This window comes from Lolium rigidum, chromosome 4 (genome assembly GCF_022539505.1).
Source record: "Lolium rigidum isolate FL_2022 chromosome 4, APGP_CSIRO_Lrig_0.1, whole genome shotgun sequence".
In the NCBI taxonomy this organism is placed as follows: domain Eukaryota; kingdom Viridiplantae; phylum Streptophyta; class Magnoliopsida; order Poales; family Poaceae; genus Lolium; species Lolium rigidum.
Genome location: NC_061511.1, coordinates 87547736 through 87560376, shown reverse-complemented (window position 1 = coordinate 87560376; position 12641 = coordinate 87547736). Strand labels below are relative to the sequence as shown.

Sequence of the window (12641 nt, the reverse complement as noted above, 5' to 3'; positions counted from 1 at the left end):
CACAGACCTTAACGATTCGGAAGAACAAGCTACGCCGCATGCGATACCTCCTAAGGAACAGATGGGGAGGATAGGTAGGTACCTCGGCGAAGTAGTCCTCCATCAGCTGCTCGTGCCCGAGGAGGTGATTCCGCTGGATGTGGTTTCGACCGAACATGGAGCCGCGCCTCCGATTCAGCAGCTTCGCGCGGTCCTCCAGGTCCTTCACGGAGAGGAGGAGCATGGTGGCCTCCATCTCGTCGTCATGGAGCAGCTCGTCGAGGTTGGAATCGTCGGAGCTCGACGAATCCGACAGATCAAACTCGTCGCCCGAGCTCATCCTCGATTCGGACGGAGCGCGGCGGGGGCGGCAGCCGGAGTTGGGCCAGGAACAGCGGGCGGGGTGCGGGGTGACCTGCGCGACGTCCGGGATGCGGGGCTCGGGAGAATTGGGCAGGGCAGCGGCGGAAGAGTGTTGTGGCGGCGCGGGGAGGGAGGGGAGAGCGGTTGCGTCAGCTGAAATTTCAGCGCGCCCTAGATTGGGATCGAGCATTCGGTTCGCTCGATCGACCCCTACAAATACATGCTGTTTTGAGTTTTCGGTCTCGGCCCGAAAAAAGTTTTTCGGTTTTAGCCCTTTAACGGTCACTGATCGGCGCCAAATTTCAGCCCGAACCCGTAAACTGGCGGCTATTTTTCGGTTTTGGCCAGTTTACGGGCTCTGTTAGAGATGCTCTAAGGCTACCAGTTGTACTGATGAGGTAACCTTAGGCATGCATGTATGGTATCAAACAGGTCTAATCTTATCTTCATCGAGATTTTGGGTTAGCTGCAAGCAAACGAACAAAAATTCCTTTTCGGCCCAACCGATACAGCCCAACCTACCAAATAACAGCCCAATTTTAACCCGTGGCTCCAACGGGCAGGTATTCTTGCACCACTGCGTGTGAGACAGAATTTGGGCCCAAACTACCAAAGACGTCCCTAGTGTATCACGGATCCGTACAGTGCCGTGTCCGTTGGTTTGTCAGCGACCAGGTCAGTGGCAGACATGCACACTTGGAGCTGGAGGAGGGCATTGTTGCTTTGCTCTCAGGGAATCTCCCTGGTCGGCGAATGTGTCCTCGTTTCTCAGGATGGGCTTTGATACGCACATGTCAAAAAGTGCAGCTGCAACCCGGGAATCATTTGACTACCGCAGAGATGAATTTCATAGGATTTTAGTGCTTCTTCCTACGATTTTCCTTTTAGATCAAAGCAATTGCACTATCCCAGTATCTACGCCTCAATTTGATTCACTCGGTTCTCAAAACGCGTGAATTAAGAAAAACAAAAAATTGAATGTTTTGTTCTCTCCGATATTATAGGATTGAGAAACTACCTGATCATGACTCCTTGCTTGATTGGTGGCCTGATTCTAAGAATTTGATTTTCTTAATATTATTTTGCATTCTATTTTGAGGAAATTTTATATCTACACAAACATCGTGTTTTAAATCCTCCGTTTTTATCTGAAACACAAATCCACTTTTCATCCTTGAACTCTTTACAAAAATCACTCTTCGTCCTAAATTCAAGAGCTCGAAACCACAAGACGACCTATTTGTGATTGCGTTGCTTTTCGCTGCCCTGCCAGGGTTCTGTTTGCTTCTGTGGGGAGTTTCGTGTAGTTTCTGCTCCTGCATGTCTTGTCCGTCTTTTGGGGGCTTGCTTTACCTTTAAACCGATCATCATGGAGTACTAAAGTACGCCGTGTGTTCTTGTCAGAAAACAAAGCAACCGGTCAGCATAGTTATCTCAGATAGATAACCCGGAGGGTCGTAGTCCACGAGATCTACACAAAAGTGCATCTGCCTACTTTTATTTATGTTTTAGTTTAGCATATACTACAGTATATGGTTGACAGTTCGGCTACAGTGATGAGCAAAAATCCGTGACCAGTGCGGCACCAACCTCTCTTATCCTTACCATCTTCGTCAGCTTCATTATGATCCAACCATGATGCCCACCCAACACAGCGAACGGCAGTAAATTACATCAACAGTTTCAATCCGCGGTACGCGACTACTCAAGTGTCAATCTTGGTCGATTAATAATGCTAGAATATGCTTGCCGTAATCACCCACCAAGAATTAGCATCTCTATTTGGATGCGTAAGAACATTTCCACTTGCATCTGTACACATCCAATTGGAACTGATCCGATGCAAGGATCGCAATCTTTAACTTTTTTTTGCAGGAAAGAAGAGTATAGTACATTGGGATTTCACAATATAATTCAGTTTGAAGCCACGAAAATCAGAACTATAACTTCAGTTTCCTCAGCAGTATTGCAGAACCAGCTGTCCAATTTGAACAGTGGAACATCTCAAGAACCAAATCTTTGTTTGGTCTGGACTCTTTGAGCACCTAGAAATCTATACTAGTATAATCTATAACATCAAGATTAGCAAACGGGATGAATGCAAAGAAAAGGAAACGAATACTAAAAAACCCAAAGAAAAACGAACTACTACGCAGTAGCTTAGATCAAACAACCTTATTATCTTGCATTATGCAGCGATCCAGTTCAAGAAATTGATACGACAGCACCTACCCATCGAGAACTCAGCATTCAGCACCGGAAGCCGAGCACGCGGCCGTCGGCCGGCGATACGCCGATGCGGCACAGCTTGGAGGCCTCAACGTGGTGGGTGAGCACCCGAAGCACGGTGACCCTTCCTTTGATGACCAGCAGGGAGTCCACCTCGATCACCGGCGGCGCCTGCTGCCGCCCCAGCGCCGCTAGAGCAGGGGAGGGGCCGGAGGCGGGGACGGTGATGGTGTTCGGCGAGGAGGAGTAGGGGAAGGCAGGGACGTTGAAGCTGGTGGCCATGAACTGCGTGCGTCCGCCGTCGATCTTTCCGGCGGGAATGTACATGTGGCCGACCTCGCGGCCGGCGTAGCCGACGTGGAGGGAGCTGTCGTAGTGCGCGAGCGGCGCGCGGTTGGGGTTGCGGACGGAGGCGAGCTGCTGGAAGGTGAAGGTGGCGGTGCCGTTGCCGAAGGAGAAGGATGGGAGCTGCACGGCCGCCACGGAAATGTCCGGCGCGCGTGGCCAGAAGAGCAGGAACAGGGCCGTCGCCGCGCCAGCGGCGGCGAGGAGGAGGAAGAGACAGGCCACGGCGCAGGAGCCCACCGCGGAGGTGGAGGCCGAGGGGTAGCTAGTGCGCGCGGCCGCGTAGTACCGCGGCGGCTCCAGCGATCTGGCCATGGAGAAGAACGAATCTTGCCGTGCACAGGGAGGAGCAGAGCAAGGACTGGGATATGGTAGAGTCAAATCTAAGGAGACGCACCGTCGCAGACACGCGACCAGAAGCGACAGGAGCGAGGCTTGTCTTTCTCGTTACGAAAAAAAAATAGCATGTTCTCGTAAGAAATACTAGTACTCCGATCCAAATTCATCGTCGTAGCCAACATTTTACTTAAATCTGTGATCAGTAATTTAGATTGAAGGAAGTAACATTTTACATATAACTAAGATATACATACAGCATTGAAATGTGATTTACTCCATCTGTTGCGTATTATGAGGTATTTATATTTTATAATGTGGACAACAATACGAAGCGAAATGAGGAAATAGATAGACGGAAACACGTTTGGATACATACGATTCAGAAAAAAATAGAATATCTTATTATTCGAAACGGAGGATGTACTATGATTTCAAACACATGGTTTTTGTATTGGTGTCTGAGATTGCTCACAGAAATTGGACTCAGGAACTTCACCGTAATTAATAGAGATAGCATAGAGATAATAAAAGAACATGTGCATGAAAATTCTCAAATAAAAGGGAGGATGTTTCTGCTTTGATACACACCCCTCTCTCTCGAACCCAAACACTGTAAGAGCTGATATTGCTCTGTACCTTTCGCAATTAAGTTTATAAATGAGCACACATATATCTCAAATGTGTTTTAGTTTGGTCGAGAGGGGAGGGTGCTTATACCGAAGGAGGACTCAAATGAGAATAAGGTTTGAGATCACGATAGACTTTCTATTGAATGATATGATCCTAGAGACTTATGTAGAAAAATTATGATGACATAATGGTGTGATTAATTCTCAATCAAGTGATATCATCAAATGTTAGTTGTAACCCATGTTGTAACTCATGGCTAGCATTAATCATGAATCTACACTACTTAAAAAGGAGGAACATGTTCCCTATTCTGCCAAACTCTCACTACGACCAACTTTTCGTCGTCCTCGTTGATCCTCGACTCAACCGCACGCGCCTAAGTGGGCCAGGCCCACCAGATGTAAGCGCTGTTCCAACCAAACCAATCCATCTTCTCTCCCGTCTCACACCCAACGCCGCCGTCACCACACCAATACCTAGCCGCCCTCCCTCACGCCGCATCTCCTCTGCCGGCCACTGAGTTCACCCCGACGATGAGACCGAGCGTTCAGGTTCGACGCTGCCGATCCCGGCCACCGCGCCTCACCAACATCCTGCTGTCCAACTACCAGGAGCACCGCCGCCTCCAGTTCGACTTCGTTGTCCACGACCGCCTCCCATCTCCATCATGACTCCTGCCTAAGTCCCTATCCACTGATCCACCTGCCTCCTTGCCAATTCCTTTGCATCCCGACCTCCTCGTTGAACCCTAGCACAAGTCCTGCAGCCGCCGCCCTTCTCGTGTCCCCGGCTCCCCGCCCCAGCCACCCTCCCTCAGTCGTCTGAGCGGATCGCTGAGCGGAGCGCCTCCTCACATCCGGATGACCTCCATCTCGAGGTTCGGCCTCCTCAAAGTTCGGTCCTTCTCCAGCAAAAGCTCCTCCCCGAGCAACCCCAAGTGGACGACCTCCTCCTTCTCGAGATCCATCCCCGATCTTGGCCGGTCTGATCCTCACTAAGGGATGCGGCGATGGAGCTGCGCTCCAATGATAGTATCAGCAACAGGTAATTCCCGATGGAGATGACGATACTGATTTTTGTTGTTGTTTCATACTGCAGCTTAATGCCTCTTTGTGCTAGGAATAATTTATATCAGCCAGAACTACGTAAGTTGATTAATTCTAAAAGTTCTACTTCAGTTGAGAATTTTTGTTGGCCTGATATCTGAATCGTATTTGGCCTTTCAATGGCACTATTTAGTACTTTTGGTGTAATCACTGAAGTCAAATACTCACTGTACATGAGACGGTGAGTACTTTGTCTTCTGAATTACTATTTTAAGAAATTACCTCAGCCTTAGTATTACATAAAGAATGTGAGTAATCTTGAGTACGGTAGGGCATCTACAATGAAGATGCTTAGCACAGACGCTAGGGTCATAATCCTGGCAGTTATTATGGCATAATCCTCGCTGATCTTGGGAATGCTGATTGTGTCGTTGCTTAACCATTCGCCGGCCGCTCTTTTTTTTTATCCACACGGAAGGATTCAAACCAGCCGTAGAAAAATCCATACAAAAAGCAATCGCTCTTTACGGCCTCAATAGCCCCTACTGTTGGAAAGCCATCGCTTAGCTAATAATCAGATTCAGCACCCTTTATTTTTATTTTCCAGAACGCCTAACCAAGCGCCCCGGAGTGTACATGTCCTAATAGGGATGAGATAATTTCTTACCTTCATATATTGTTCTTGCACATGCTTGTTTACCTCTGCATAAAGCGTTAGTGATTCAGCATCTTCATGTTCAAATCATAAGTCAAACATATTTGGTACCAAGGATGAAATTAGTCTGAACAACAACTTCAGGAACCTTGTATAATTGTATGATAATAGGGACACGGTATAGTGGCACCCCCAGGAGTATAATACAATGTGATTCTACATCTAAGCGTAACCAGTTTTTGGATCGTCATTTCTTACTTCGGAGCTTTTGGTGTTGACCTGATCTGTTACATGCACATCACCAACTATGTGGAGTTGTGATTTGCCTCAGATAAGAGAAATATAAGAGAAAGGTGTAGAAAACCTCTTCTGAGATTAATTCTACGTCAGCCATCTACATGTGATTGTTCATTGCAGAACCAGTACCTTGAAATGGTTTTTATTTGCATATCCTTTAACTCTTCTAATTCACATTGCTTGGTTAATTGCAGAGTGAACATGCTTCAGTTTGCTGCCCCGCGCACGGACTGAGATCCTCCTACCCATTGTCTCCCCAACGCTAGGGCATTCTACATCTTTATGTTCTACATGTCCAAGTCGTCTAAGAGGAACCAGGATATTCTAAATCGCAGGCAGGATGGACGCTACAATGGTAATCACAAGCAGGTTCTTGTTCCCTTGTGGCCATTTTATTCATATCTGGTTGTTGTTCCTGTACATTAAAGAAGATTGCATGTGAACTTGTTTGTGCACTTTTTTATTTTGTGTAGACAAGGTGTTTGATGGAGGTGCTAGGTTAAAATAATATGAAATCTGTATTCACCACTCAAAACAATTATCTGAAACTAACAAATCTGGCTCACTTGCGGTTAGTTCGTGAGGTCGAAGCCAGCGGAGGAATGTATCTGCAATTCTGCATGTGATTCTCGTGAATAAATGGGCTATACCTATGATGCGATGAAGAGTTATGGCATTGCGTTGGCTGCACACAAACATACACAAGTTGCTGATATGATTATGGAAAGACCAAATTTCTTCTACTGTCCCTTTCGGACAATATTTTTGTTCTACTGTCCTAAAGACAACAAAAATTACTAATTCAAGATTCCCAGATGTTTTGACTTCGGACTTGTTGCATAGTTGTTCTGATGTCCGAATAAAAAGTCTTTGTAATGCATGTTAGAGTTATAAGTAAAAAAGGTTACGATTTTTTATGTGATTAGGTTTGAAGATTAAGAACATGAAATTTAAGCTGTAGAAATATAACTCGAGGCAATTTTATCTCCATGATCCTCCTATGATCTTGATGTGATTGATTTGGTTATTGGTTTCAGGGCTGCAGAGGATGCAATTTGTTCATTCATGATCTGGTAGTACAAGCAATTTGCACGAGTCAACTGCATAATAATATCAATGATATATCTCCTTTGCACTGAAATTCATGATATTCAGATTTTATCTATCGATTATTGTTGAAATTACATAAGTTTTTTAGTCAAATTAGTAGTAAATAATTATGTCAACTTACAATCACGATCCTAGACATGTGCGAAAATATACATTGCATTTTGTTCCCGTAGCATGTATATTCAGAGCGTCCATAGTTGATTGGCATAATGTGCTTTCATTCCATGCATATTCCTAAACTCCTAATTATTTTTACGCATTAGTTGCACTTGTAATTTTATCATTTTTATTATCCACTTTCATCAGTCTTACTCTATATAAAATAAAAACCTCACTCATTTTACTAGAAAAGGTCTCCTAGGTAATACACTTCACCTCAATGATTATTTTTCAGAAATTGATCCCAAAGTGCGACAGGAGGTCTGGCGCGCTCTGGACTTCCCCACCGAAGCCATCACTGCTGATGCCTTCATTGGAGATGACCATCTTGAAGCTCCTCCTAGCGATAGAGTCTAGCATCCTGGCTGGCGTTGTAGCGCGGCGCCCCCCACACCCGTGGTGTTCGGCGGTGGGACTACGAGGCGCAACTATATGAGCTGAGCACAAGCCCTGCCCCAGAGCCATTCTTCTCCTCTTTCCCATCTGAAGAGTGATCTGACTTGATTAGTACTTCAGCTTCGAATACAGACACGTCTCAGTTCAGTTGCAGCTATGTATGCATTACTTGCAAGATCATATGTGGAGGTTACTGAAAGAACAAAGAAATGATTGTTCTACTTATTCAGGCCTTGACCTTGGAGAGTCCAAGATGACCTCGGATGCCACTGGCAGTCAGACATCATTGGCTGTTTGGAACATTCCACTTTACAATGCTAATGGAGATGCATCTGAAACGACATACATTTTTATGAGATCATTCCTAAGAATATATGGATGCACATTCAAATCAGGAGAATTTGCTTCAAAAGATACAAGAGTTTTGTCTTGAATTGTGTGACTAATTTACATGAGCTTCAGGTACGTAGTGATTATTTTTTAATTACCTTTTTCTTGTTATCTTGTGCTGGCTAGCTAGGTTTCATTTTGTTTCAATTGAAACATGCTCGTAGTCAGAGTACTATTTAGAAGCTTGAAACAAGCATTAATGATGGTTTGTTCAAGTGTTTCAGTTTTAATATATTACGAATCACAACAAAACTAACAATAACATGGTTAGTGGATTTTTCGGCCTTCTGTGTGCATGTATATTAACTTATTAAGTGATCAGTGGAGCATTGTCATGGAAAAGTATACCACATTTTTCTTGATGTGAATTTGTTGCAAACAAACACGAAAAACTGCCTTTTGCTATTGAGGGACCAAGCTCTTAAATTTCTCCCCATTTAAGCAAGCATTAAACTGCAATCCATCATGTACCAGACCATCAAAAATTTGTAAATAAAAAAGACATGAAGGGGGAATGGTCGAGAATTTGCACGTTCATCTGCCGTGTTGTTTTTCTTTGTGTATTTCTATTTTTTCAGGATATCATATGGAATGCTTTCTTCAAAAATAAAGATTGATGTAGGGGTTAATGTGAAATCTTCGTTCATGTTTGCACACAAATTATATCATCTGCAATAAATATATCTTTGTTTGTTGTTCTTTATATTTGGCAGGTAGTTTTGTTGGATAGATTCTAGGGAAGAAGAATGGTGAAGCCAGCTTTGTATCTATATGGGTACGAGACGAATACACAAGTAATGAAGGTTAGCTTGGACTACAAGTGGGGAAAGAAGGATTAGTTTTCTTGGAAAAGGCAGCTGACTAAAGGCCCCCGCCCTTCTGATGTTTTCATTTTTCTTAGCAATCCAAAGTCTAAGATATGGGAATACACTGCTGTATAAATACCGAAGCTCAGCAGCGAGTGACATATTCGTAAGTGGGATGACTAGGGTTTAGTGACAACGTTGTAGTGTGTAGAAAAGAAAATTCAGTGACATTCAAATGGGCACTTAGAGAAGGAAATGAAACGAGGGACTATTCTTAACAAATTACTATACTTTATTTTAGCAAATTGTCAATGTAGTTTTGCATACACTATATAGTATTTTTGTATTAAAACTTGTTGGTCCATATATTTTTTCTGCTCTGCATTCAGTATTCTTGTTCATGATTCTTGCACTTTCCATAGTCGACAATAAAACCTTTTTTACTTACATAATGGAAGTGTGGATAGTTACCTTCCTCCAAAAAATGGCTAAAATGGTGAGAAGTTCATGCTAGAGAGAGACACGTGATGGAGTGGAAAGAATAAACTGTTGTATGCATTGTCTGTTAATGTGGATTTGTATATGCTACTTATTATTTACTTATTAAAACCAGTGCACAAAAAAGAGACACACTATATTTCTTTCTTGCTACTTCACATTCCGCATTCTTTTGCACTTACTGAATCGGCACCGATTTAGGATTAACAAAGTCATTCTTGTTATTGACGCACTTACACGCTAAAAGTACCGCTAATATGACATGGACGAAAAGGGTAATAATAGATAGAGAGAACACATGTTGTTGGTCCTCAGAAGGTTAGTGATAGACATAAAAATGACATTGTATAGGATGGGGTATTAAAAAAAATCAAGTCATCGTGCTTGCTTGGATTAATCATTTTTCTCCATGGAAACACACGAACATTTAACTATGAATATCAAAGTGTTGTTTGGATTAATCAGAAAAGAAGTATTCTTCAGGTATACTTGTGTTTGCAGCACCCTCATTTTGTGAGACAATAATACATTCAAAAGAAGTGGTTGTTAAGTTGACATCTTTGTCGGCCTGGAACATAGGTGTGAGACTTACCATGGAAAAGTAATTAACAAGAAGATCTAGAACTTGAAACCACACAGATGTACAACAATGTTGTCTTGTTATTGCGTTCGGTATTATCATATTGTAATACATTATGATATTCTTAATTTATTTTAAATTTTATAATGAGTTGTAAATTATATATGTGCAGTGAGAAATAAAATTTTAGGACCCGTGGCAACGCACGGGCATTTGTACTAGTCAATTTAACGGCCAGTGGCATATTTCTATGTCGCAACTTATGAATATCATGAATCAATCAAATGGTTTGGGTTTTCTTTTTAGTTGCAATTCCATATGCAACTAGAAAAATATGTGTTGCAATTCATGCTAGCACGAATCACGGTACAATTAATCCCTTGGTCTAGAGCTTGACTGATTCTCAGTCGACTGGGAATTAGCAAAACCAATGATTAAAATTCCCCAAAATTTCTATTGTACATAAGATGAATGTAAATCGGGCATAGCCGTCACCCTGAATGCGCTCTTTGCACCGAGCGGCATATTGCCTGACATCATATTTGGAAGCTATTTTCCATGCAATAATGTTAAGTTTACGGAAATTTTGTTACACGAATTTTTTTACGGGGTGAGGTGGACGAAGCTGGCTGGTGCAAATCTCTGAACTTCCCGTGATTTCAGGAATGGCAGTTAATCCCTGATCCCCACGCCATCCCGTAACCCAGCTCCCGTAATCTTGATCCCGTAAGACTACTCATAGTGGGAGTAATTTCATTAGTAACTAACTGTTCAACTCACCAAATTTGCTTATGGTTGAGTGTTTTTTCATGTCATCAACTGCCATTTGGTTAGTGTTGTACCGGTTTTGCTCCGGTGCCCCCCCTCCTCTTTCAAACTTCTGCCATTTGTTTGTACTGCAAATAGAGAAGGAAAAATAAAATAGATTATCAACCCATTTTATGATAGTAGGCCCAAGTGTAAGCCAACACTGAAAATGCTAGTCTACATACATGTGGGCATCCCAGGCTTATCACAGCCATCTGAAAGAACATCTCTTGCATTATGTTTTGTGTTTTTGATGTCAATATATGTGATACACTAATGTTTGATTAAGTGGTACAGGGATTACATAGTTTCATATTTGTGTGTGTTGGATTTGGTCGGTCTGTCAAAAGTTAACAGGAAAAATGTGGCCAGGCCGGATAATCCGGGCCGGATATTGTTGAAATATCCGGCCCCCTGATTTTGGCTAAGTATCTCGAGGAAGTGTTGCGCAGTATGGGGGGCGGACATTTGCCCGGATAATGTCCCGGTATTGTACCAGGGCCGGATTATCCGGGCCGGATATTTGGAAATATCCGCCCCCCCCCCGCGTTTTTGGCTAAGGATTGGAAGAAATGTGAATCAGTACATGGGCCGGACATTTGGCCGGACAATGTCACACTTTTGTCCCGATGGCCGGATTATCCGGGGGGGCGGATTATCCGGCCCTTACTTAGGGTGGATTATCCGGCCCCCCGGAAGCAGCAACGGCTCAATTTTGAGAGGGGGTATAAATACCCCCCTTCTTCTACCTTGGTTGCTTGCTCAATCATTACACAAGAAATCTGCCAAGCCACCTCCATTAGAGCCACCTCAAGAAAGTCAAGATTTGCAAGATCTCCTTCCTCCCCCAACCAAAGCTCTTGATCTTTGGAGATTCGAAGGAGAAGACACCGATCTACATCCTCACCGAAGCGTTCTTCATTTCCCCCTCTCTTGTTTGAGGGATCTCATGCTAGTGTTCCTATTTGGTTCCCTAGTTGTTTTGTGGTTGATGTGTTGTTGTTGATTGTTGTATTGTTACAGATTTGGGAGCCTCCAATTTGGTTGTGGATGTGTGCCCCAAGAACTTTGTAAAGGCCCGGTTTCCGCCTCGAGGAAATCCCTTAGTGGAAGTGGGCTAGGCCTTCGTGGCGTTGCTCACATGAGATCTGAGTGAAGCCTTCGTGGCTGTTGGTTTGGCTTGCGTAGCAACCACACTCCTCCAAACGTAGACGTACCTTCTTGCAAAGGAAGGGAACTACGGGAATCATCTCCGTGTCATCGCGTGCTCCACTCTCGGTTACCTCTATCCCACTCTATCTACTATTGCGTAGCTATACCTTGCTTAGTTGATATCCTTGTCATATAGGTAAATTCACTTAGTTGCATATCTAGAGAATTTACCTTTCGTGTCAAGCCTAAATTGAAAAAGAACTAAAAATTGGTTAGCACCTATTCACCCCCCTCTAGGTGCGGCATACGATCCTTTCAATTGGTATCAGAGCCTCGGCTCTTATTTCGGGCTTAACCGCCTAAGAGTATGCCGGACGAGGTGCCCTCGGAAGTGGCCGCCAAGTTGGTCTCCGTGGAAGACTTCAATTCTTTGAAGTCCTCCATGGAAGCCCAAATGGAAAGCATGAAAAAGATGATTGCCGAGCTTTTGGCTCCGGCCCTTCCCAAGGCTCCTAGTGTAGAGGTAAAAGACACGGGTGCGTTAGATGATGGAGAGGCTTCGGACTTACCCTCATCTACCAAACCCGTGGAAGGTGACAACTTAAACACTATCAAATCTACAAGTGCATCTCCTAGGGGAACTAGTGGAGGTGAAAGCTACAATCGAGTAGCTCCACCTTTCCTATCTCCCGATATACCGGTTCCCCATCCCCATTTAAACATTCGGGGCGACCCACCTAAGTTTTCCGTTGATAATTTCGATACTTGGCAATTTTAGTTCCGCTCTCATGTTTGTAGTGCTTCCAATGAACTATGGAGAATCATCTTGGAGGGCTTCAAGCCATACAACCCCGACAAGT

General features: G+C 43.8%; 1 protein-coding gene and 1 long non-coding RNA gene across 2 annotated transcripts; one reads left to right on the top strand and one right to left on the bottom strand.

Moving 5' to 3' along the window:
* Positions 1 to 2592: 2592 nt before the first annotated feature.
* LOC124707938 lies at positions 2593 to 3231 on the bottom strand. Its single transcript, XM_047239623.1, has one exon. It carries the CDS (start codon positions 3229 to 3231, stop codon positions 2593 to 2595), a length of 639 nt encoding a protein of 212 aa, XP_047095579.1.
* Positions 3232 to 4386: 1155 nt separating this feature from the next.
* Positions 4387 to 9049, top strand: LOC124650429. Its single transcript, XR_006986993.1, has 4 exons — positions 4387 to 4929; positions 6078 to 6252; positions 7388 to 8010; positions 8652 to 9049. It is a non-coding gene; the product is annotated as an uncharacterized LOC124650429 (long non-coding RNA).
* Positions 9050 to 12641: the final 3592 nt, after the last annotated feature.

Coding starts and splice junctions, on each gene's coding strand:
- LOC124707938 (XM_047239623.1), bottom strand. CDS start 3,231: ATGGCCAGATCGCTGGAGCCGCCGCGGTACTACGCGGCCGCGCGCACT.